The 25,131-nt window shown below is 37.8% G+C and overlaps 4 protein-coding genes and 1 pseudogene across 5 annotated transcripts; 4 read left to right on the plus strand and 1 right to left on the minus strand.

Moving 5' to 3' along the window:
• Window position 1: 1 nt before the first annotated feature.
• stk25b (serine/threonine kinase 25b) lies at window positions 2-5,284 on the minus strand. Its single transcript, XM_087810227.1, has 11 exons — window positions 4,538-5,284; window positions 3,713-3,943; window positions 3,596-3,652; window positions 3,412-3,520; window positions 2,263-2,420; window positions 1,470-1,655; window positions 1,080-1,225; window positions 887-995; window positions 630-701; window positions 337-473; window positions 2-273 (listed from the first exon to the last, which is right to left on the minus strand). Exons 1-11 carry the CDS (start codon window positions 4,565-4,567, stop codon window positions 234-236), a joined length of 1,275 nt encoding a protein of 424 aa, XP_087666353.1. The 5' UTR covers window positions 4,568-5,284; the 3' UTR covers window positions 2-233.
• A 284-nt stretch (window positions 5,285-5,568) lies between these two features.
• LOC148063579 (uncharacterized) lies at window positions 5,569-13,358 on the plus strand. The gene is made up of 4 exons (XM_087811155.1): window positions 5,569-5,660; window positions 8,238-8,481; window positions 8,853-9,015; window positions 11,881-13,358. The coding sequence occupies exons 1-4, from the start codon at window positions 5,608-5,610 to the stop codon at window positions 12,669-12,671; spliced, it is 1,251 nt and encodes a 416-aa protein (XP_087667281.1). The 5' UTR covers window positions 5,569-5,607; the 3' UTR covers window positions 12,672-13,358.
• A 344-nt stretch (window positions 13,359-13,702) lies between these two features.
• Window positions 13,703-14,447, plus strand: LOC148063580 (uncharacterized; annotated as a pseudogene).
• Window positions 14,448-17,317: 2,870 nt separating this feature from the next.
• LOC148063581 (mitochondrial fission factor homolog A-like) lies at window positions 17,318-20,655 on the plus strand. 2 transcript variants are annotated; one of them, XM_087810760.1, is made up of 7 exons: window positions 17,318-17,437; window positions 18,036-18,255; window positions 18,340-18,518; window positions 18,590-18,666; window positions 18,744-18,911; window positions 19,371-19,446; window positions 19,624-20,655. In XM_087810760.1, the coding sequence occupies exons 2-7, from the start codon at window positions 18,048-18,050 to the stop codon at window positions 19,753-19,755; spliced, it is 840 nt and encodes a 279-aa protein (XP_087666886.1). In that variant the 5' UTR covers window positions 17,318-17,437; window positions 18,036-18,047; the 3' UTR covers window positions 19,756-20,655. The 2 variants fall into 2 exon arrangements, with proteins under 2 accessions (XP_087666886.1, XP_087666887.1); XM_087810761.1 differs by having other exon boundaries at window positions 17,331-17,437; window positions 18,043-18,255.
• A 128-nt stretch (window positions 20,656-20,783) lies between these two features.
• Window positions 20,784-24,871, plus strand: LOC148063582 (putative flap endonuclease 1 homolog). Its single transcript, XM_087810937.1, has 11 exons — window positions 20,784-20,901; window positions 21,375-21,441; window positions 21,588-21,690; window positions 21,837-21,891; window positions 22,747-22,808; window positions 22,866-23,002; window positions 23,553-23,613; window positions 23,690-23,821; window positions 23,899-24,047; window positions 24,117-24,255; window positions 24,325-24,871. The coding sequence occupies exons 1-11, from the start codon at window positions 20,820-20,822 to the stop codon at window positions 24,382-24,384; spliced, it is 1,047 nt and encodes a 348-aa protein (XP_087667063.1). The 5' UTR covers window positions 20,784-20,819; the 3' UTR covers window positions 24,385-24,871.
• The last annotated feature ends 260 nt before the right edge of the window (window positions 24,872-25,131 follow it).

The following is a 25,131-nucleotide window of genomic DNA, read 5'->3' on the forward strand; positions in this document are numbered from 1 at the left end:
ACAGTCTTCCACGTTTTTTTATTGTTTTCCTCAGTCTAACAGAACGTGCTAAAGTTCATGGCTTTAAATACTCTCCGCTCTTGAAAGAAAAACTGTAAAAATATTTAATTATAGCTAATTAAAAGATCTGTAGGGAGAGGACGATTGAGGGGCGGGGGTGAGGGGGGTTCTGCATCTTTGTCGGGGGACACAAAACAGGAGTGGTGGGTCGGGAGGAGGGGGGGGTACGAACTTCACCGCGAAGATTGTGTGGTGTTCCCGTTTAAAGAAAACCTGGAAGAAAGATGGAAATAATAGTGAGATTTAGTTTTTTCCCCGAGAGAAGTTGGGGCTCACCTGCAGACCCTCTCCATCATGTGTGTGACGAGGCGGTCAGAGATGCCCGGACACGACTCCTCCGCCAGGTTGAAGGCGTTCTCCAGCTCCTCGATGGCTCCGACGCCGCCGCCGCCCGCTCGCCTCTTCTCCTTCAACTGATGGAGCGATAAGATGTTCATCATAGGCGTGCAGCCTGAGCTAAACTGACGGAGGCCAGTGCTGACTGGTGAGGCCCAGCTGAGGCTGGGATTTGCACCAGCGCTCGCCGCCGCTAATCTGGATAATCGGCAGACGGTGAAGGAACTACTTACTTCTCTGAAGATGGGCGTCACCAGCGCAGACAAGCATTGTGACTTGGGTTGTCGTTTCACTGAATCTACAGACTGAGGGAGAGAAATCTTTAGGACTAGCACTTTCAAATGTATTCTTATTTAAGTGTTAAATGTATTATGTTTAGCCTGAAACCACCAAAAGAAAATCTGTTTCGTAAGTAACTTCTAGTCTAGACACATCATTCATTACATATTGAATAATTTATGGATGTTTCAGTTCCTTCGAACTCGTTTACCTCAGAGTCTGTGTGTGTGTAGCCCTTCTGTAGCTTATTTAGAGAGGACGGTCTAACTGTAGGTGGGAAGTTCCAAATGGGACTGGAATCCACGTCACCGTCGGCATCCCTGGACGAGGGAAACAGAAAATGTATTTTTAAAGGCTCATTTATTAAGTAAGTAGCCATCGACAGAAAAAAAGAGTTATCGTACATATCCGAGTCGTCAGAGCTGGACTCCTCTCCATGACCCTCGGACTTCCAGCGGCGGTACCGGTCAATAAGTTCCGTCAAGTACGCCGTCTTCTTGGTGTAGCGTGTGATGAACTTGTGCTTTAAAAGTTCTTTGGCTGTCGGCCTCTGAACAGAAACAGATGTCAATGAAAGAATCAACAAACCATTGTTGAAGGATTGTTGAAATAAGAAGCACTATATATAGATATGCATATATATTCAGCATTTATTATTTAATCCATTTCTTTTACTATTTATACTCGACACAATGTTGATGCTTCGCATTTTTGCACATAATCATACGCAATAACAGATTGAATTAGGTTGATAACAGAACGGAAAAGCTCAAATCTAGAAAGTGTTCACTTACAAATCGAGGGTCTTTGTTTAGACAAGCTTCAACAAACTCTTTGAAGGGTTTGCTGTAAGGGCCGTCCAGGGTGGGTGGTGTGTTTTTTGGGATAAGGAAAAGGACCCTCATTGGGTGCAGGTCAGAGTTCGGAGGTTCACCTTTTGCCAGCTCGATGGCAGTGATGCCCAGAGACCAAATATCCGCCTGTGTGGACAGAACATGTTTTGTTGAAGTCAATTCACGCTTTTTCGTCTGTAAAAAAAACAAACTTTAATAGGAAACTATTATAATATAATATATTATATACTGGAGGGGAGTGTTCTTTTTCTCTTTATGTTCTTCTTCTTATTTTATTTTTATTTATTATTTTGTATTGTTTATGGAAAATTGCTGGCTGTTGGAAAAAACAATTTCCCGAAGGAGACCTCCTGAGGGATCAATAAAGTTTTACCTTACCTTACCTTATTATTATTGTAATATTATAGTGTCAAGTTGCGTCGACAACGTATTGAATTGGTAAAAACAATAATCAGATAAATTGATTCTTTTCTCCCATTTAAACATGGGTAAATATTAATAATATACTCATATAAATAGAGATTATTATTATTATTATTATTATATATAAATGTCAAAGTGTCTTCAGTCACTCATTTCCTTGTAAACTCTGGAGAAAAAAACCCATCAAGAAACTTGCATCCTGACAAAAGTTAAAACATCAGTGGTTTGAAATCCTAATATAAATGTTTACTTTCTACGAATGAATGCTGCTTGGGTTAGTTCTGGGTCTGACGACCAGTGGAAAGCACACCTTGAAGTCGTACGCCGACTGTTTGATGACTTCCGGGGCCATCCAGAACGGCGTCCCAACAAATGTGTTCCTCTTGATCTGAGTGTCCGTCAGCTGACCTGCTACACCAAAGTCTGCCAGCTTCACTTCGCCCTGCTCCGATAAGAGCACGTTAGCAGCTGGAAGGAAGAAAGAAGTGACAGAAATTATATAAAGAAAGGATGCAAATATGACCAGAGTCCTTGAAGTGATAGTTTATACAAAATTCTAATTTCACTAATTTTCTACTCACCCTCATGTTGACTAAGGGTTGGGATTAGTTTCAGAATAATCTCTTCCTTTTTAGAGTTAAAGACAAAGATGTTTGTTCATTTTAACGTAATGACTGGACAAAAAGACACCAAACATCCAAATAATAATGGTGGTCGTCTGTAACGTCCATCTTGTTTTGAAGCCTCGACAGAAATTCATCCATTTTTTTTTTTAAAATTAGCCTATACTGTATTTTTAAGATAGTTTTTAGCTGAAGGTATCGTCTTTCAGATCTTGCTTGAAGTCTTTCCTCATTCAGACACATTGAAACATTTACATTGATAGACCCGGTCCAAGTATCTTCTGCTAAGAACAAACTTAAAATCTACAGACTTGAGTTTTTCCCGATAATTTCTCTTGTTGAGGCTTCAATACAAGATGGACGTTACAGACGAGCTATATGGAGGTATTTGAATGTCTTTAAGTGTCTTTTTGAATGAAGATGAAGACAAAAACAACGGAGCTCCAGTGGCTTCAGTAAAATGAACATACATTCTTGTCTAGAACATAAAAAGTAACAGATTTCTCTGAAAATTATTTCAACCCTTGAAGTAGAAAATGACTGAAGTTTGGGTGAAATAACCCTTTAATAGTGTTAATAATATGCATAAATAAACTCCATTTTATCAGTGTTTAAGAGGTCATATCGTATAGTTGCATTGTCAAAACACACATTTATTTTATTTTTTTGTCATGTTCCACTGTGTCTTGTTTTTTGTTTGTATTGTATGGAACTGCTAGTCTTTTATATAATAGATCAATGAAATATTCTGTCCACAGAGAAAAAAGCAAAGACTTCTTGAGCTTCTTTGTCATCTTGTTAGAAAAAACCATAAATGTTCTCAACCATGTCCCTACCTTTTATATCTCTATGAATCTTTCTCTCAGAGTGCAGATATTCCAGCCCTTTAAGTATTTCCCTCAGTATAGTTGCGATGTACGTCTCTTCAAGAGGTCCAGGACGCAGCTAGGCGAGAGATTGGGAGGTTAAAAAAATGGACTTCAGTTATATACAAGGTTCTGGTTCTGTGTCAAGTCTTACTAGGTCAAGAGCAGAACCGCCTCCTAAATACTCCATGATGATCCACAGCTTGGTTCCCTGTGAAGAAACCATTGAGTTTAGAGAGACGTTGGATCAATGGAAACCTTCTCGCTTCACCTTCAGGTAGGAGCCATAATACTTGGTGACAAAAGGACTATCACACTGGCTCAGAACTGTGATCTCCTGTTGGATGTCTTCGATCTCATCCTCCGCCTCCTCCAGGTCTATTATTTTGATGGCCACCACTTCCTTGGTGCGGTCGTTGATGCCTTTGTAGACTTCTCCGAAGGAACCTTTGCCAATGCGCTCCTGCTTGGTGAAGTACTCTTCGGGGTCCAACCGGGTGTTCTGGCAAAGAAACCAAACATGGGTGTGTGTGTGTGTGGTTGAAGATACCGTCCGTTCAAAGAGCAAGATGATGAAGTTGCGTAACCGTGTTTTATGGAGTTTAAATACGATGTTATGGAGGGTGGTGCCTTTATAATTCAAGTAGATCGGATCAGCACTTTTGACCTTTCCTTCTCGCTCGTAAACAAGTTCAAATAAGTGACACCTTTACAATTCACAGGGCAATCTTTGATGTCATTTTACGATAATAATAATACAAGAGGAAATCACATGAAATGGTGAGTGTTCTGCTGTGACTCAGTGGAAGCAGATGTTCCTGCTTCATTGACGTAATGTTATGACTTAAGCCTCTAAAAATGTTATATGAAACGAGCAAAAAAAAAAGGGATGACAAATACATACAAATATCTAGATGTGTTTCGATCAGATGGGGATTTATCAAACTGATATTAAAGATTTTTTACTTAAACCATCTCCTGTGAGAGACCCTCAGAAGAACCCACACCCACCTGGTCATGACAGCCGCTTCTACTTGACACAAGAAGTGACACTTTTTTTTCTTTTTTTTGTTGTTGGATTAAAAACAAAAAATACCTGGTTCTGCATGTCTCGTAGATGAGCCATCTCTGTCCGGATGATCCCCCTCCTCTCGTCGCCCCGTCTCTCTCGGCGGTCCAGCAGGCTAGGTGGCTACAGCCCGCGAGATAAACAGCGGATCCGCTGCCTTTAACGGGGGCTGTCACTTCAGTTCTCGGCCTCCAACTCCACGGGAGGACCGCACAGCCCGGCGAGACGAGAAGCTACTGGTCCAGAGGCTCCATGTATGCCGGCGGTGACGCGCAAAAACGGACTTCTCCTTCCGTGGTTTAATATTTAATTCATTATGAGGAAAAAAAGGCTCTGCCTGTTGTTCCAGCTTGAGGACAAAAATAATGGCCCGGGCGCACTGCGCATGCGCGTGCTGGTGGAATTGTGGGACATGTGTACCAAAGCGACGTGATTACTTTTTTAAAAAACGATTTTCTTTTTGCTTTGTCAGCTTTCAATTCATATTGTTTTATATATTTACTGTATTTTATAATCTCAAATAAATTTAATTTAACGTAAATCTATCTTGTTTGTCCCCGAACATAAATCGAAAATGACTTCAGTCTATTAACAGCATTTTAATCTGCTTTGTGTCATAATATTTGTTTTTATATTAAAGTGCTGACTCAGAGGACTCTTACCTGAATAAATTCTATTCTAAACCAAGTGAGGTCTGAGGGCCTGTTGTGTTATCAGTTGTATATTGACCTTAAAAATATATACTTTATTGAATATTGTTTTGATTGTTTAAGCGCTTTGTGATCCTGGTCTGGAAAAGCGCTATACAAATAAAAATTACTTACTTACTTATTTACTTTCTTACATACAGGTTAAAGCGGTAACCAAAAGGCCTTCAGCTAATAATGGCTGTCCTGCTAATGGAAGTAACGCATTACTGGTTGTTGTTGGTTGAATAAAGCCGAGAGTAAATCTTTGATGCAAAGTATGGCGTTAAACTGTTGTTACCAATGACTGACAAAAGAGATGAAGAGAGTAACAAGGGCCGGTGATGTAAAAGGAAGCTGCCATGAGTTTGTACTTGTCTTGAGGTTTTCTAAAAGTCATGGCAGCGGTTGATGGATGGAGAAGCTGTGCAGGACACAAATATGGAGGGAAGTCTTCAAATCAGGTAGATCTTAGTCGGGCAGAGACATGACTGGCTCCACTGAAATAGAAAGATATTCCAACAAGCCAAGGCTGAACATTGACTCTACTTTATTTTATTCTTTCTTTCCCAAAATGTATTTATTTTTTAGTGAAAAATCCTATTATTTTCAAAACTAATACCTTTTAATCGTCCCGTGTATGTTATAAAATAATTTATTGAGATTTTTTTCAATCCAAAACAAAAAGTCACTGTTTTTATATGCATAATTACAACATCTATCTCTCCTCTATCTTTTTGTAGTTTGTCATTATTATTTAAGTAATTGTTACCGCATATAAATGCTAATTTGTCTTTATTCGATTCAGAATAATCGTTTATCAGCAACACATTGGGTGACACTGGAAACTTTACTCCCATCAAATCACTTATCTATGAAACAAGTTGGTTCCAAAATGTGATGACCTCAGGGCATTCCCAATACATATGAAAAAAAGCTCCTGATGTGTTCACTGGGAAATGTTCACAATTGGGTGATGGAGTAATTTTCATTGGGCAAGGTTTTTTTGGGGTGTAAGATACAAATATAGACAAATTTGTAGTGGATCAATTAATGGTCAGGATTCTTAGAGGTCTTCTTGAAGGGCACCTACTGTGAAAACCCAACTCTCCTGACTTATTCACATTTTGTAAATTTTGAAGTCGTCCTCTTCAAAATGCAAAATTCATCATGATATTGCTCCGTCTTGAAGTTATTACTTAATAAAGTTCTCCCTCGTCTGAAATCTCGCCAAACGAGATTATGGTTTGTTAATTCCATTCTGATGTCATTTGTTCAACAAACAACGTTTATTCAATGTCACATACACATACACCAACAACAACACTGACAAACAGTGGAAATAAAACTCATTGTCAACATAATGTCTAAAGAAATCGTTTCTTGAACCTTCAAATCACTTATAAAGTTGTGTGTTAGAATGAATGCACTTGTGCAAAATGGTCGCCAAACACTATAAAACCACATTTTACTTTATATTAAATGATCTTCAGTTTGTTAATACCATAGACTATGGTGAATATGTAATGAAATCTGCTCTGTGATTGGCTGTCTCTGCCTTGTTGCTGACGGAGTTAGAGAGGCCAGTGCGCATGCTCGTGTGAATACTGTAATTGTGTTAATCCTGTACTGCCAGCCCTAAACACGCCCTTGTATAATTGTTGCACCTGTAGGTACATTTTCTGTCCTCCCTACATTTTACACTACATTTTTGTACCCCCACTTCCTACGTGATGACGTCACACGCAGCATATGCGAACGTCTCTTTAAAATATTTTTTATTAGTCAAAGAAACGTCAATAGAACTTTGCCTGATACTTTTTACCACACATAAAACATTTATATTGACAAAAAAAAGACGATCTTCGTCAACCTAAACACTTTCCGTTCTTTCATTTTCTGGGTCTGACGACACACGTGACTTCGACCCAAACGGAAGTGCCCGCGCTACATGAAGCCGCTGATTGGCTGAAACTTTTTTACTAATAATAACGCACAACTGTACAATGCAATACAAACATTCGAATTCCGAAAAAAATAGCTTTTTAAATAACAAAAATGTTTGAATATTCCCCTTTCTATAACTCATTCTACCTGTCTCTAGTTCGGATCATAAACACCTCAGTAATTATTTAGTTTTCATTTCGATTTTATTTCCTGATTTAAATTCATTATTTGATGTATATGTGTCCACTTTATTGAGTCATTTTATTTTTTATTTAATGAAAACTAAATAATGAATGAGGTGTTTATGATCCGAACTACAGACAGGTAGAATGAGTTATGGAATATAAAAAAAATTATATTTGAAAAGCGAATTAATTCGGAACTCGAATGTTTGTATTTTATTGTACAGTTGTGCGATATTATTAGTAGCTTCTTCACGTGTAGCGCAGAAGACTCAAGTTGTCTCAGGTTTCCAAAAAAAGTGACAAAGCAAGAGAAATCAATTCACGAGACATCAATATCCTAAACGTCATACTGTAGTATGAAATTTGAAATTTACATATATCTACAAACTGACATAGTAACTGAGTAGTAATGAATAAAAACAGAATCGTATTTATAAATGTAAGTCAACTATAAATTGTTATATGTAGAGCTGCATAACCTTTTAAAGAATAAAAATAAAAATAACAAGAGTGTTGATAGAGCAAAATATTTTATACATCCCCAATGTGTTACCTTAGTACCTGCGGAATACAAATAAAGTTACATGAATTAATCATTCCATATATAACCAATGACTTGTTAATACAGAACCCTTAGGCAAAGTCACCACTTGAAGTCTATTCTCATGTAATTATTATTATTATTATTATTATTATTATTATTATTATTATTATAATAATAATAATTATTATTATTATTATTATAAAACCAATAACACATCGTTCTTGAAAATACAAATTAAGGTATAGCAAATCCCGCGCATGCGCAGCCTCGCTGCTACTACCTAGCCGCTAACACAGAAGACCAGGCAGTGGTCAGTGTCCTGCAGAGATGTCTTACAGGAACAGATCGTGTTATTTGGGTTGCAGGAACACCACGTCTCTGCACGAACTCCCCAAGAAAGCTGCAAGAAGACAACAATGGGAAGACTTTTTGTTTCCAAGCGGCCAGGAAAGACCCGCGTTTGTGTCACTGTTTCTGTGCCCGAGTCACTTCGAGGACTCGTGCTTCATGAACAAGCCGCAGTTCGACGCTGGATTCGCCAAACGTCTGCTTCTCAAACAGACTGCTTTCCCAACTCTACATGGACCTCAGGAGGACATGTTGCACACAGTAAGTGGAGGAAAACAAGTTTGACGTTTGTTTTGGACTACAACAACATTTACTTATCGATTACATGTTAATCGTGAAACAAAATAAATATTTACATAAACATAGTGAGAATTACTTCTGCCCTTAAGGTGTTTTTGTAATGTGTACATTAAGCAGCAAACCTTATTTTTTATTATTCATTTTTAATGTACAAAAAGGGAGTTTCAAGGGCTGAGTTTGAAATTTACGTGAGTCCTTGAATGCAACTCATGTGTTTGTTTATGGTTAACAGTTAGTTGTCGTCTGGTCCTTTCAAGAGCTCAAGTTGTACTTGTTTATTTTTTATTACACATTTACTGTACAGCCTAAAGTGACATATTCTTCTCATACAGACTCCATCGAGACCTGGTGCAGAATGTCAACAAGGGAGCAGCGATGGAGTCTCTCCTAAGCCTCACGTGGTGTCAGTCGGAATATTGCTGTTTGCAACTTTTGTGCAAACAGAAGCCCCGCAGAAGTCCTACAAAACAATCCCGGTCAGCATTAAGAGCGAAGGTCTGTATTTGTTTTTTATTATTTTGACCTCAGTGTTAACGTCAATAGGTGTTTTGAAGACGGATTTGCAAAGAAAGTAATTTAAAATACTTGACATGAATAGTATTTCATTAGTATGTGGTGATTATCTCTGGCACATCCATATCAATAAAGTCATCTAAGTTGCATGTCTCAAAAGAAAATAGTATATAGTCTATTAGATAAAGTTCTTACATGTATCATAAGAAAAAATGTTAAATGCATATGAATATCAAAAGGTTAATATTGTAAGGATATCACGACTTTACTGTTATCAATCATCTAGATTCACTTGATTAACTGATAATCTTTCATATTAAATTCATATTAAATAATCATTGCCTTGCATTAAAATCCATTCACTAATATATCTCACTAAATGAGCATTTTTCTTAAACTCATCCATGTGTCTGTCCTTCATTTTCCACCACCACGTACGAGACTGGGGAGGGGTCGGTTCGCCGGAACAGTAAACCCTCTACAATATTATGAAAAGCAAATATATATTGTAAAAAACAGGTTTCAATATGCTGCAAACCCTTTTTTTTATTGCTTCAGGTGTATTGGTTTTAATTAACTTTTTTTTGTATTCTTCTTTTGTTCCACACACTAGTCCAGCAGATGTCCCCACTATTGACAAAACATAGATCTCTGGACGATGTGTTTTCTACAGACCATTAAGGAAAGAAAAAGTTTTGATAGTACTCGTCTGCTAAAGTCTGACGTAGTTATAAGGTTATGCAATCGATGAGTTGGTGGATTAGAATTCCTTGGTACACCGTATGCTCGCATTGATGAGCCTGAGAAACCTGGGTGTTGTTTCCTTCAACTCAGAAAAATCTCCAAACTTGGAAAAATGGTGTCACAACACGATCTGGATGTTATAAAGCTTCTAAACAAGAAGGAACTGTCTCGTCTGCAGTTAATACAAAACTCTGCAGCGAAAATTCTTACCTGCTCTAGTAGAAGAACTAGAACTTAAAACTCTTCACTGGCTGCCAGTTTCTTTCAGGATCAACTTTAAACTTCTGGTTCTTACTTTTCAGATCTATTCATGGTCAGACTCCTCCTTACATCAGTGATCTGATCTAAATGTACTGGGGAAGCACGTCTATTCATTATGATGGATATGCTTGCCTCAAGGGAGTTCAAGATCACTCTTTTACTCATTTTCTTTTTTAGCTAAATAATAACTATCAGGATAACGATAACTATTGTATCTTGATGTTATAAAGGTTCACAGAATTTTCAAAGTTTCAGTTCTTTAATGACAGTTAAACCAAGACACGAACAAACGAAATCACCAGATAAACGTTCAATACCTCGAGGAGTCTCACTAATGTGGAAAAACACTAGCGCCATCTAGTGGACTTTTGGTACAGCAACATTATTTTGCACATGAAACAAGAACAGACTCAATGATTGTCGATTATTACCATTATACAAACACAGTCAGTATGTAGAAAAATCATGACTCTGCCATGTCACATTTATTCATAAAACATACCACAAAAACAAATGAATAAAACAACTCCTATGAATAAAGAACAATATTAACTCATAGCAATAATCATAATAAATTAATGTCACTTAAATTAAGCCACTGTTTGTTTTATAGTTGCATATCTTCTCAACTATAGTAAATATTAAATATAATTAAATGTTATTTAATGTTATTGTATTGTATTTTTTCTGTACATTCCCAGAAGTTTGCACAACAATGTATTTTTTAATTTTGTTATTTTATTTTATGATGTGTTTATCTGTAACTGGTGCAAATTTCTCTACGAAGGTAAATAAAGTATGTCTGTCTATAGAAATACAAACAATACAATTATGAATGAAAATAAGATTGTATTTAAAATATATATATATATATATATATATATATATATATATATATTTTTTTTTCTTTTAAATATCAATTCAGCATAGAGAAAAAAATGAGATATTGACATTTCTCCTACCCGGTATAGTGTTTGTATGGTTGGCAGAAATGTAGCGTTGTTCAATAATTCATGAAAAATGACATTTTATTGAAAAATGTGTTACTTTGGGTTGTAAATATGTCATAATAGTGCATAAAAACAGCAAAAGTAACTCGCCCCCACAACACCACCTGTCCCTGGATCAGCCTCTTAAAGGAACAGTAACACACACAACACAATATCCCTTCCAGTGACTAAATCTGGTCTTATCCCATCTTCCAGAAAAGGCAGGATCAGCAGATACCAATAGTGAGGATCGGAATGGAACATATGACTGTAACCAGAGTAAAGTTCAAGTTATTTTATTAGTCAAATATACATGTATCAAGACATACAGCAGAGATAAAATTGTAATCCTCTCAGACCTACGATGCAAAACATGAAGTAGACAATGAAAGGGCATTAAAAATAAACAATAAATAAAAATAAATAATCAACAAAATTAAACGAATAATCAACAATACATAAATAATTAACTAATAAACAGAATATCAACAAAAAACAAAGTTAAGGCACAGGTAGTGCAAGCGTAGGTGAGAGTGATGGTAGACAGGGAGGGAGTTTAGTCTCCTAACAGCCTGGTTGGATAAAGCTGTCCTTTAACCTGCTGGTTTTGGCCTGAAGACTGCTTAGTCCTTGATTGTAACAAGCTGAAGAGGCTATGGGATGGGCGAGTGGGGTCACTAGTAACCCTGATGGCCTTACTGGTGATGCGGGTGTTATAAATCTCCAGGAGGGGGGAAGAGGGACACTAATGATCCGCTGCAGGGTCTTGCAGCATAGGAGCTTGAGGGATGAGGGGTAGGGGGCTGAGAGGGTCTCAATTGTTCGGTGACTAAAGTGTTTTGTGTCCCTGCAGATGTTCAGCAGCTGCTGGTGAAGGAAGAAGAAGTTTCTACTGAGCAGCAAGAGTGCAGCTCCAGTCTGAGTCATGAGGAACAAGAAACTCGTGTCTTCAAAAGAGAAGAAGTTTCCACAACGCTTTCCATCACTCCTGTCCATGAGAAGGTTAAAGATGAAGAAGAAGATGAAGGAGAGTCTTTGACCAGCAGGTCAATTCAACACATTAAAACAGAAGCTGAAGAAAACAAATGTGGAGAACCAGACTTGAATTCAATTCTACTCTCTGACCACCAGAGGTCACTATCTTCTGAATCTGACACTGATGACAGTGAAGACTGGAGAGAAACCAGCGACTCTCGCTCAACTTCAAACTATGTGAAGAATCGGATGGTTCCTGTGAGCAAAACGAAAGATGACCATAAGTCAGTGACCTGTTCTGAGTGTGGGAGGAAATGTCCGTCAACATCTCACCTGAAGGTACACATGCGGATTCACACTGGAGAAAAACCTTATATTTGCTCTCAGTGTGGTAAAGGTTTTAGAATTAGTTCACACCTGAAGTCACACATGAGAACTCACACTGGGGAATGTAGTTCAAGTCTAAAGACTCCTGTTAGAAGTCACACTGAGGAAAAACCTCTCATTTGCTCTCAGTGTGATAAATGTTTTACAAACAGTGGAAACCTGAAGAAGCACATAACAATTCATACCGAAGAAAAACCTTACATCTGCTCTCACTGTGGTAAATGTTTTCGAAGCAAAGGAAATCTTAAGACACATGCAGTAACTCACACAAGAAAAACCTAAACTCTGCTCTCACTGTGGTAAAGGTTTTGGTAATGGAGTCTTAAAAAAAAAACGGTAAACAGTTTTTGATCATTTCAGTGTGTTGAGGAATAAATGTCAGTATTTCAGAAATGTGATTCATAAACTTATCTGTGTCATTACATTTTCATAAAATTGTCAAACAAGTCTACTTCATTCAGAAAACCAGTATAATTAATAATTCAATCACTGCTGATCTCTGTGGTTATTACACTGTTTTTACTCTGCATTTCATTCAAATATGCAAATGTACAAGTCTTCAGCAGGCTGTGGAAGATACTGGTAATACATCTGTTGCCATAACAACTGTGTAAAATTTGAGCCTCAAAGGTTAGGTGTGGGTCAAACCTGTTATCAAGGTTGATGACGGGTCGCGATAGAGGGATGTCATTGCCAGTGAAAGTAATACAGGTTATGGCGGAGTTTCGGATCTAGTGAGGGGAACCAATGGGGAGGGCTTCAGTTTTTGAACCGTTTAGCTGGAGAAAGTTATTGCTCATGATTGTCCTTATCTCCTCCAGACATACAGTGAGCGTGGATAGGGGTGATGTTGCTGATGATGTAGAGTGAATGTCTTTCCTCAAATGGAGTTGAGTGTCGGTTGCAAAGGAGACTACAAGGTGTATTACTCGGTTTATTACAAACACATGAATAAAGTTATTAACATTTTTCCTTGTGACACAACTCATGAGGACACAACTTTATTATCAAATGTCCCAACAGACAGACCATAAACCTACTCACTATCTTCTACTTCACTCGCAGGTTCTTTGGATCACAACATTTACTCAAACATTTGAATATCCTTAATGTTGTCAAATACATATGAAAGGATTCCTGGCCTCCAAGTTGTCGTCATCACCGTCGTCCTTCAGAAGGCATGCCACAGCCAGGTAGAGATGCTGTCCAGGTCTAATCAAGTCTAGCAAATACCAGAAGTGGATTGTTCTGAGTTCGTCTGCAGTTCTGAGTGTGGGAGAAAATGTCCGTCAAAATCTCACCTGAAGGTACACATGCGGATTCACTCTGGAGAAAAACCTTACATTTGCTCCCAGTGTGGTAACGGTTTTAAAATATGTTCACACATGAACTCACACATGAGAACTCACACAGGAGAGAAACCTTACATCTGCTCTCATTGTTGCAAAGGTTTTGTATGCAGTACAGGCCTAAAGAAACACATGAGAACCCACACTGGAGAAAAACCTTACGTTTTCTCTCAGTGTTAAATGTTCTACAACCAGTTGGGACCTGAAGATACACACGAGCAATCACACTGGAGAAAAACCTTACATTTGCTCTCATTGTGGTAAATGTTTTAAAATTGGTTCACGCCTGAAGTCACACATGAGAAGTCACACTGGAGAAAAACCTTACATTTGCTCTTATTGTGGTAAATCTTTTAAAATTGGTTACCACCTGAATTCACATGAGAAGTCACATTGGAGAAAGACCTTACATTTGCTCTTATTGTGGTAAATGTTTTAAAATTGGTTCACACCTGAAGTCAAACATAAGAAATCACACAGGAGAAAAACCTAACATTTGCTCTCAGTGTGCTAAATGTTTTACAACCTTTGGGGATCTTAAGAGACATATGAGAGTTCATAGTGGTGAAAAACCTTACATCTGCTCTCAATGTGGAAAAGGTTTTGCGAGAAGTTCACACCTGAAGACTCGTGTGAGAATTCATGCCGGAGAAAAACCTTACATTTGCTCTCAGTGTGGCAAATGTTTTACAACCTGTGGGGACCTTGAGAGACATATGAGAATTCATGCTGGAGAAAAACCTTACATTTGCTCTCAGTGTGGCAAATGTCATACAGATAGTAGAAACCTTAAGACACATGCAAAAATTCACCATAATATAATCCAGGTGTGACTCGTAAAACTGTATAACTGGAGTTGGAATATATCTATGGAATATACAGAACAACGATGAACCTTGCGACCCCACCACCACCCCCGACTAAAGGAAGGGCAATTATTTACTCCTCCCACAACTGAACTATCTATCTATCTATTTATTCCTCCATCAAGGAGTGCTTTTTGTTGATGAGTGAGGAATTAGATGTTGAGTAAAAAACATTTTGGTTTCTTGGATGTTTTGTCGTTCTTATAACTTCTGTCACTCCGGAGCGGAAAATGAGTCCGCATCAGAGCTCCGCTCCATGTAAATGTGACTTCCCCTCGATATCTCATTGAGACGTTGGCCCGTATGGTGAGCCAGGAGCTTTTTTTCTAGTGTAGTGATTTAATTCTGTTGTACAAAACAAAACAACAGAAAAAAATGATGGACTTTATATATTATAATATAAACCTGTCAATTTGTATTATTTTGTATGCATGCTTGTGATTATAAATGTCATCTTAAAACTCAATCATCGATGATAGAATGTAAAAAATGTAAACCTGTCGGTTCGGGTTTCAAGGTGATCCATGTAAGTAGCCAAATCACATTTTCAGAAATTCTCTAATAATCATTAGTTGAGTAGTAAAAATGTTGTTGTTCACTGATAGACAAACTTCCATCAGGGATGACTCTATGATTGAGGAAGACTTTTCATCTTCTCCTAGTGAGTTAGACCAAGACGAGTATCTCACTGCAGACACTGGAACTATATTAATATAACAAAAACTAGACGCAGAGGAGATGTGAAAGATGGTGAAGTTTTATATAGAATCCTACTAAATGTCTACTAAGTGCAACCTTTTTTTCCTCCCGAACTTTACCAAAGTTTTTCTTTTTTCAACTGGCGGAAATGGGCTTCTATAGTTTTAAAATTAGCAGTTGCATTAGTTCAAAATAACCCCTGAGCTATGTTTTATACAGGTTATACGAATCGTGCGAAGCCCTCTTACCGAGCTTCGCTATTGGTTAATCCTTGAGGGCGTCCAGAACCAGCTAAAGTCTTGTCCCGTGCATGAGCCATACCCTGAGTGGCCGACCTAGTACTAGGGATGAGGCCCCCCGTCCTTGGCACGAGGCCGCAGGAGACCAGGGGATAGTCCAAGGGCTCCGGACAGTCATTTGTGCCAGTTCTGGGAACCAAAGGGCCCCTGGGGAGAATGGGACCACTAGAATCACCCTGAAACTTTCCTGCCTCACCCTCCGGACAAGGGCAAGGAGGAAACGCGGTGGAGTAGCCCAGCCACAGGTGGACATGTCCAAGTTGGGCTGTTCTGAGGGAGGATATCCATAGGATACTGGATTATCTCCGTCTCTCTCAGTTCCTCGCTCTCCCTCTGTTCATTGCAATGCAAGGGTCAGCCTCATAACACCGCCGGTCGTCCTCCTCATTGTTTTCCGCCCATGATTTGGAGGGATGACGCGGCATGGCTCGACTGACCTTGAACACACCACGTCGCTCTCTAACGGCCAATGGTAGCGCTCGACAAGCCACACAATCTGAGAATCCATGATCGGGGCCCGAACAGACAAAAACGAGCTGAATGTGTGTCCTCCTCCACTTCTTCTTTCTCTCTTGATCCATGCTGTCACTATGCTGTAGAACCATGGGGTCAGATTTGTAGCCCGGAACAGCAAAACCATCAATATAGACTTTCCACCACGAAAACTGCCCTTTTCTGCTTCTCCAGGTACTGTTTACGGATTAGAAACAGGATCTTGCGTCTGGCCTGGATCTCACGAGGATATAGATCGTTCATCCCACTGTTTGTTCCTTTAAGCTGGACTCCCTGTTTCCTTACCAGTTCCTTCTGTTTAAAATGTTCAAACTTAGCGATAATAGGATGGTTGGTGTTTGTTGTCCTTCTTGGTAGCTCCGCCAGCTCCTGTTTATCCACCTGACTAGAAGTATTTAGTTGTTTCGCAGCCATCTTCCCAGCGTTTGTTGCCATCTCTGTATTTTAAATATGTCCCAAAATTGTTCAAAAAGTATTCGAAGCATAAAAAAGTAGCCTTTTTTGGTAAATTCTAACGAAATTAGGGGTAATTCGGCAGAGCTGAAATGCCGAGCTCCTCCATCCCTCACTTGGTCACGTGACTCCACAAACGCATTATTTCAAGACATACAGTACACGTTAAAGTAAATAAATGAACGCATTAATTTAAAAATACCAATGAAATAGTAAGGGTTAGTAGTAGAAAAATGTAAACATAAACATTATTAAATAATTGCCCCAAAAAAAACAATGCAGTGTCCAGAAAAAATAAAAAATAATAAACAATATATTATTATTCTGTATTATTATTAATAGTATCATAATGGAAAGTATATTAAGACTAATGAATTAAGGAGTCTCTACTTTCACCCATCTTAATGGCTATTTTAATAATAACTTCTCTTTTATAGTAACATTTTTAAGTAGTGCTTAAAATATTTAATGATGAAAATACTGTTTGTTCTAATATAACACGTTATGAAGTCGCAGGTCGGTTTATTTGGTTTTTCTTAGTTACTGCAATTTCTTTTTCGAAATATCTCGAGTAAATTTGCTCAAAAGAACTGCGATAATAGAAAAAGCGTGAGAAATTCACAGGACGAAATTGGTGCGCTTGTTTATAAGTACCATTAGTCGTTTTTCTGTAACTCCACCGTCTGTAAAGCAGGGTTTACCGTCTCCGCCCCGTTGGAGTGAGACGGTGGAGTCACACCAGCCTCCTCGTCGATACTGTCATTTGGCGGATCTCGCTGTTTGTATTTACGCTCTTGTGGTTCATCCTTCAGACCAGACAACAGAACAGGCTTCCATCCATGACACCTTGGATCTGAAGGACTTCAACGGTGAGTTTTCTTCTTGAATATCCTTCAGAAAAAGTCTGGCAAGGTTGTGAGCATCTTAGAGCTAGCAGGATCAAGATAACGAAAGCTAACACCGTACAGTGTCATGGATGATAAACCACATATTTTCCGCTTAAACCAATAACATTTAAAGGCAAATGACAAAACATTCTTATTTCTTTTTCTCCTGGACATTGAGGTCTGGCAGCTCCTCGTGTCTCGTGTTATGTAATTCGAGAGTCTGTAACGTCACAAGCCTCCATTATTAGCTTGAACGCTCGTGGTTTCGTTTTCGCTTTGAAACAATATTTAGTAATAAATGTAATACTTATATCGATATTTTACTTGCATTTATGAAAGCATTCGTAAGAGCTTAAGGCGTGGGGATGCCATTCATTCTACGTATTTCCTGAAAATCTGTTTCAACTATAATTGCAACTGGATTCAAAGCTTTAAGTGGGAATTGTATTATTTTTAGAAGCTATGTTTAATATTTGTTGTTAATAATTCTGTGGAATAGTGATCTACTATTTTTAAAATGCCAGAATTGCAGCTAAAACTCAACTTCAGTCGTTTTTTTTAATACTTTTATTTTCAAAAGTCTGCAGGCTGGATGAGTGGGCAAAACTTTACACCGCCCTCTGCAGAGGTTGCTGAAATCAACCGAATCCACTATGAGCTGGAGTACACGCAAGGGATCAGTCAACGCATGCGGATCCCAGAGACCCTCAAAATGGCCCCTGAGAACCAACAAGGGTCTCTACCACCTCAGCACTTGATGCCTACTTTGATGCAGGTGCCTGAGCGGATTGTTGTGGCGGGTGAGTTCCATCAGCTTTGATAATGAAAGAGAAAATATTCTTTAATCTTGTTTATATGAATAACTAAAGCTGTTGTTGACACAGAGGAAGATGGCGATCCTCGATTCTCAAGACCCAGAGACTTGGACCTCATTCAGTCGGTTCCTCAAGTTGACATCCTGGACATGAAGGCTCCGCCGCGCATCCTCACCCTCACGGAACAGCCTCTGGATTCTCTTGAAACGGAACAATCCGCCAACGCGCAGAACAACCGCAGCCAGACGGTGAGACTTAAAACTGTGACCAATGTTTGAAAAATATTGTTTTTAGTTTATTTGAATGATTTGTTTGACAGGCAAACTTTCGGACCAGAAGGGAGCGTAGCGCCACGGAATACATGTCTGGTCGCCACGTCAACAAAGGAGACTTAAGGTGAGGGTTTTCGACATGCGAGGTTTTTAATTTATTTAATTCTTATTATCGGCTCAACCTTTGAATTTCTTTGACAGTGTCACCCCGTCTCCCTCCGCACCCATTCGTCTTTGTCCTCCTCTGTGCTCCCCTGAGGATGTGAACATCAACCTGTTCACCGCTTCCGGGTTCTTGTCTTATGTCCAGTCGACCACACGCCGGGCTTACCAGCAGGCCCTTGATATCCTGGATGACGGCCATCGCAGGTAGTTTGACCATCTATTGTAAATAAATAAATCATTACATACTTATTTTATTGGAGATTAGATTTTTTTCCATGGTTTTATTAACTAAACAAAATGGAAAGATGCTTTTATTATCTGTGTAAAAATTAAAGAACTTGTCTTTTTATCAGATTCATAAGTATGTTTCTGGACAAGTAATCATTCAAATAATAAATAGAGGTTGTTGATATTGGTATTGGATAAGGGTGAACAAATTAAAGCATTCCATTTAAAGTATTTTCGCTGCCTTATGACATATGAAAGTCATGGTCACGTATTCAAAGGATACTCGACTTTCTGTTTCATTTAGACAACTACAACTCGCTGTTGTCTCTCTTGTCTCTGTCAAGTGGATGAATCGTGACATTCACGGAGTAGAATTAAGATGTCATTGTTTGTGGAGACACTGAACTGTCTCTATCACTGCTCTTTTTGTCACAGGACACATTTAGACCTGGCGATGGAAATAAACCCTGAGGAATCAGGCTTAGTGGACGCCTCATCGCTCCGGCGACAGGTAAATCCCTCTTCGTCTTTGCAGCAACAGATACAGAAATTGAGCTACTTTAATATTTTATTCAGAGATTACAGTGGACTGGATGAGCAGAATTCTAAAAATCTTTGATAATTTTTATTATTATTAGTCAATGAGAGTGAAAAGGATTTTGGGGAGGTAACACTTTATTTCCCTCAGATTGTGAAGCTGAATCGTCGTCTGCAGTTGCTGGAGGAGGAAAATAAAGAGCGCTCGAAGAGAGAGGCCATCCTTTACTCGGCAACGGTCGCGTTCTGGCTGATCAACACTTGGGTCTGGTTCCGTCGCTAACACAGGAGAACGTTCAAGTCTATGGAAACGCTTTAAAGTGATTGTTAAAGGTTGCAATATTGAGTTTTTAGGGGTTTTCTTTGCATGAACTTTGTCCTTAACCTTTGGGGGATTTTGGTTACAATGATCTACCTGATGCATTCTCACCTGGCAAGATGGTGACGCCCCCCACCCCAGAAGGATGGTCACCATTTTCTCTTCAATTGTGTGGCGTTAGCAACTCCTTCCTTGATCCATCTGTGCATCGATTCAATGAAACAGTTCATAAACTGCTTCTTGTTTTGGACAATTAGAATACGATGAGCTTATTAAACTTAAGAAAGTAAAGCTAATTTTGTCAACTGGAATAATGATAACTTTTGTGGACGTTCCCATCATAGTTTGTATTTAAAACCCTACAATATGTTTATCCTTGTTTAGTTTTTTCTTGGTTTAACAAGACGAATCAAGCAAAGTTATTGTTCTGTTTTGCACTATTTATCTTTGTCTATAGAACTGCTGTTTACAGATGACTTAGGATCCATCAATGAAATGTTACAAAAGGATTGATCTGGTGGTCAGTAGAACCAAACTTTACATCTTGTTGTTATAGTGTAAGTTAATAGAGATTACAGTATAGTTACAGATAATATCTGTAATATTATTTTCAATGCTGTGTTTACTGAGAACATTTGTGCAACGTGCTAAATTATTGTGACATTGATTTCACACCTTTTCAATGTGAAATTCTGAGATATGTATGTCAAGATAAAATGTTTTTTGTTAAAGGAAAACTGGAAATATGTCCCTGAATAATGAATATAACAACAACAACTATTGATCCTATCGCTTTAATCTGGGTTTATTATTTTCCTAAAGAATTGCTTGTAAATATTTGTGTAATAAATAGTGTATGTCTGATGCCCTTTGCCTGGTTGTCATCAGTTTTACTTCACAATAGACCAAGAATAAATAATGTTTTAGGGCCAATAAACCTGATTTATAAACGAACGTGAAATGACGTCAGCGCATATGACAGCAAACACCACGTCACCTACCCGGAAGCAAATCTGGGAAGTATAACAATGGGGATTTTAAAACTTGCCGATTTGATCCGAGACGAAGCTCCCGAGTCTGTCTCACGGAAAGACATCAGTGACTATTCTGGTAACCGATCTTTTATTTATTTTCATTATTTTCATCTCGTCATATAAGCGGGGGTTTGTTTTTAGCATCTTGTTAGGTAGCATGTTAGCATAGCAACACTGATGACGATAAAGGTAAACACTGAGACCTGATGTATTTTCTTTGAATCAAAGTGACAGTTCTAAAAAGGGAAAAAGTGTTAGAAAACAAGCAATACCGGTTATATATTTAATGAATCGCTATTATTATTAGTAGAATAAAAACAGCAAATATCTTAAGCTGTCACTCAAGAACTCTTGCAAACTTATTTCCATCAAATCCATCCTAGTGTATATGACACATTTGATCTATTCTTTTTTTTTTAATTCACTGACACGTATGACTAGAGATCTTTCATTATCATTCATCTCTCTCTGAGCTATTTGCAAAAAATAATGGAGGGATTGATTGACTAGGGGTGAATGTCAACAAAAACCTCATGTTCTGGTTCACAGGAAAGATCATAGCCCTGGATACATCCATTGTCCTCAACCAGTTCCGCACTGCAACTCCTTCACTGAAGTGAGTCTAATCACCAACCGTCTTGTCTTCTGTACCAAATTTGACTCGTATGTTTTGTAAAATAACTTACCGAAAAACTGTCACTGAATAAATAAGGTCAAAGAAAAATCACAGGGCGGTCACTTTACTTTTTTTTTTTTTTTTAGTCCCTTGCTGGGTCTCTTCTTCCGCACAATTACCTTCCTGGAACATGACATAAAGCCTGTCTTTGTGTTTGATGGAACGCCTCCGGTGGAAAAGCACTTGACTGTAAGTTACACTCAATATAAACACCAGACATCGTACCTTGAATGGGGTCACTCACAGGTCACAATGAGGATCATGATTCTGATGCCCTTCTATAAGGGTGAAATGATTTTCTTTATATTTTAAGACATTCTAATCATTTTTGGCAGCTTGAGAAAAGAGCCAAGATTGCAGGGTGGAGTTCACCCAACTACTCAGGCGCAGGTGAGAAGATTTAAATAATTATTGTAATATTTATATTTAATTATTGTTTATTTTTGTTTCTCAAAGCATCATAAATAATGCACAAAAATAGAACATGCATTATGTTGATCTAAGTACGAATCAGTCAGAGATGAAAAATGCAAATAATACAATCCAAAAACAAAACTATTAGTCTGCTCTTAATTCTTTAATTATAACTCTGCAATTGATATCCCTGCAAATTTAGTAATTTTCTCAGACATCATTAATTTAACTTCAATAAGATGTTGGGTGGTTTGTTTATCTAAACACCACAGTTATTACTATATTTTTTCTAATTTGAATTGATATGATAACTCTAATCAAATATAGGGGTTTATTAAGGTTAGCATATATCTGTTGTTGCCACGGTAAAAATGTTGCATTCAATGATGTTTTAAGATTACATTCAAATATATCTAATGGTGTATTTTAGTTTTGTGCATTTTTATTTCAGTAGTGGTTTGTATTGGAAATAATCAGGTGATTTGAAACTTTAGCAACAATATGTATTGAATTTCTTTTAAAGATTTTTAAAAGTAGGAAAACTGTCATAGCATAGTCAACACACATGAAGAAGACGGTGCAGGATATATAGTATATTTGTATTTAACAAGAGAATAAATATTTGCAGGTTTTTTTGGATAAAATGGTAAAACAATAGATTTATTGACTGTTATAATGCCTCTCTGAATATTTTCGTATTAATTGTTTATAAAAAATTATTTCAGTGCTTTTGAATATTGATACTGTTTTATGAATAAAAATATTGTGACATTTAAGCCTATTGAAAATTCTTACATCCCTAGATTTTAACACTTATAAGTCTTTGTGCAGCATCAATCCAGATACAAGACAGCAAGGAGCTCCTGAAGCTCCTTGGGGTCCCTGTGGTCCAGGTGTGTTGACATTCGCATCTAGGTGAGCGGACGATTGAATAAAACATACATTGGCAGGCACCAGGAGATGCTGAGGCACTCTGTGCTTGGCTGGTGAAGAGCGAGAAGGTTCACGCTGTGGCATCAGAGGACATGGACACGCTGCCGTTTGGAGGCAGTGTTCTGATTCGCCAGCTCAATGCCAAGAAGTACAGGTGAGAGCTTGACAATAAAACTTTTTTTTAAATTATTATTATGAAATTAACATATATTTTTGTTTGTGGAACTATAAAGAATATTAAAAAAAATTCTAAATTCAATATATTTTAATTTGTGATTAAAAATGTATGTTCTTTTTGTAAATTACAATATGAAACTTTATTAATTTTTAAAATATTCAACATTTTTAATGTATTATTATTTAATTCACTATATATTAACCCTTGTTTGGCCTCTGGGTCAAGATGATTAAAAACTATTTAAACCTTTTGATAAAAAAATACATTATTAATATTACATTTAAAAATAAATTCAACATTTCTATAAAGAAGTTATTTCAATGAATTATATAAATAAATAAAATTCACTACTTTTAAAACTACAAAAAAAAAAAAAAAATACAAATCAAACATTTGAAATATTCTGATTTATACTCCTGTTATTATCTTTCTTATTTTTCGCTAAAAATAAGCTCACAAAATGCAAGTTTACTTTAACAATGGTTTTGTTTTCAGCAAATTTTTTTTTCTTTTCTTGTATTTCCAGCGAAGTCGTCGAATACTCGCTACCAAAGCTGTTAGAAAAACTTCAACTCAAGCATGAAGAGGTTCTCATATCTACTCTTTTCATCTCATAATGGTTTAAGTTGGTGCTTAAGTCTGTGGTGTGTTTCCTCTCACCAGTTTGTCGACCTCTGCATCCTGTTGGGATGTGACTACTGTGACAAGATACCTGGCTTTGGTCCTAAACGTGCTCTGACTCTGGTCCAGAAACACCGCACTATAGAGAATATAGTGTTGCATATAAACAGACAGGTTCGACACACACTACAGGACTATCTTCCCAAAGTCTGTAGAACTTATGATTTTTAATAAACATCTCCTTCTCTCAGACTCATCCTGTTCCAAATTCATGGAAGTACAAAGAGGCGAGGAACTTATTTTTGAATGATGATCCAGAAACTCAACCTCCTGAGTTTACCTGGAACGAACCCGACGAAGAGGCTCTGGTTCAGTTCCTCTGTCACGCCAGACCTGTCAAGTAAATATTAGCGTTCATTATTTCCGCCCTTTCGCTAAGTCGCCGTCACTTAAAGCTGCTTTTCGTCAGGGTGGCTCGAGTGCGACATCGGATGGAAACCTTCCGAGAGGAACGGGGGCGTAAGCGGGAGGAGAGGGAAAAGGCCCGAGCAGAAGGAAAGCAGACTCGCATCGAAGACTTTTTCAGGTTTACCAGGAAGAGGACAGCGGTGAGTATTTTAGTGTTTGTTATTAGCGACATTAGCTTGTTCACATGCTAACTTTCCTCCTTCTTCCAGCCTGAGGAAAACACTTCAAGCAGCAACAAAAAGAAGCCAAAGCTAAAACAAAGAAGATAAAAACCTGGGAATCTCTACGTCAAGGACCAATTTTTTAATCTTCATTAGCTTTTCAACAATAATGTACATTCTCTAGAATTCTCAACAGTGTGATTCAAATAATCATGTTTTCATCCTGCAGTTTCCTGTTGAGCCACTAAAGGCTGGGTGGCTGTGAGCGTCCGTGAAAGAGAACAGTGTGGTCAGTGTCACAGGGGCCGTCCTTAAAGCCAAACCAGGGACAGGGGACGTCTTATTACGGGATATTTAATGTGCACCTGTTGGACATTCCATGCCAAGCCTGAGGCAAACAAATTTATCGTTCACTGAAGTTAAACATTAAGATGAAGGGAAAAAAAGTTTTTTTAATTACATATTGTCATGTGTATTTTTGTATCTTTTTTTATTTGTATGTTTCTTACCAATAATCATGAACCGATGATTGACTGTTTGGACATTTATCATGGGTTGCAATCCATAAAGAAGAGAGAATAAATCAAGAAATGCATACGTTTTATGGAGTTGTCTATTATTACTTAATAATAGGTATTCAAAAACTAAAAATGAATGAATAAATAAACAGTGAATAAGACTATTTTATGCCCCATCACAGTTACATCAGATACCAACTTGCTAAGGCTTTAACTCTCCAGTGTCTCCCTCCTCCCTTGTCTATTTCCCACAGTAGTGATGAAGAATCATACCAGAATACCATAAGTGATGAGAAAACGTGATAACATAAGTGATGAGTATTTTTACCACCACTAT

The sequence above is a fragment of the Callionymus lyra genome, chromosome 16 (genome assembly GCF_982586985.1).
Source record: "Callionymus lyra chromosome 16, fCalLyr1.hap1.1, whole genome shotgun sequence".
NCBI lineage: Eukaryota > Metazoa > Chordata > Actinopteri > Syngnathiformes > Callionymidae > Callionymus > Callionymus lyra.

Coding starts and splice junctions, on each gene's coding strand:
- stk25b (XM_087810227.1), bottom strand. CDS start 4,567: ATGGCTCATCTACGAGACATGCAGAACCAG. Junction 2,421..3,411: donor GATTCATAGAGATATAAAAG/GTAGGGACATGG, acceptor TCTTCCTTCCAG/CTGCTAACGTGCTCTTATCG. Junction 274..336: donor ATGATGGAGAGGGTCTGCAG/GTGAGCCCCAAC, acceptor TCTTTCTTCCAG/GTTTTCTTTAAACGGGAACA.
- LOC148063579 (XM_087811155.1), top strand. CDS start 5,608: ATGGATGGAGAAGCTGTGCAGGACACAAATATGGAGGGAAGTCTTCAA. Junction 5,661..8,237: donor GAGGGAAGTCTTCAAATCAG/GTAGATCTTAGT, acceptor TTTGGGTTGCAG/GAACACCACGTCTCTGCACG. Junction 8,482..8,852: donor AGGAGGACATGTTGCACACA/GTAAGTGGAGGA, acceptor CTTCTCATACAG/ACTCCATCGAGACCTGGTGC.
- LOC148063581 (XM_087810760.1), top strand. CDS start 18,048: ATGAGTGGGCAAAACTTTACACCGCCCTCTGCAGAGGTTGCTGAAATC. Junction 18,256..18,339: donor TGAGCGGATTGTTGTGGCGG/GTGAGTTCCATC, acceptor TTGTTGACACAG/AGGAAGATGGCGATCCTCGA. Junction 18,667..18,743: donor GTCAACAAAGGAGACTTAAG/GTGAGGGTTTTC, acceptor TTTCTTTGACAG/TGTCACCCCGTCTCCCTCCG.
- LOC148063582 (XM_087810937.1), top strand. CDS start 20,820: ATGGGGATTTTAAAACTTGCCGATTTGATCCGAGACGAAGCTCCCGAG. Junction 22,809..22,865: donor TTGGGGTCCCTGTGGTCCAG/GTGTGTTGACAT, acceptor ATACATTGGCAG/GCACCAGGAGATGCTGAGGC. Junction 23,614..23,689: donor TTCAACTCAAGCATGAAGAG/GTTCTCATATCT, acceptor TCCTCTCACCAG/TTTGTCGACCTCTGCATCCT.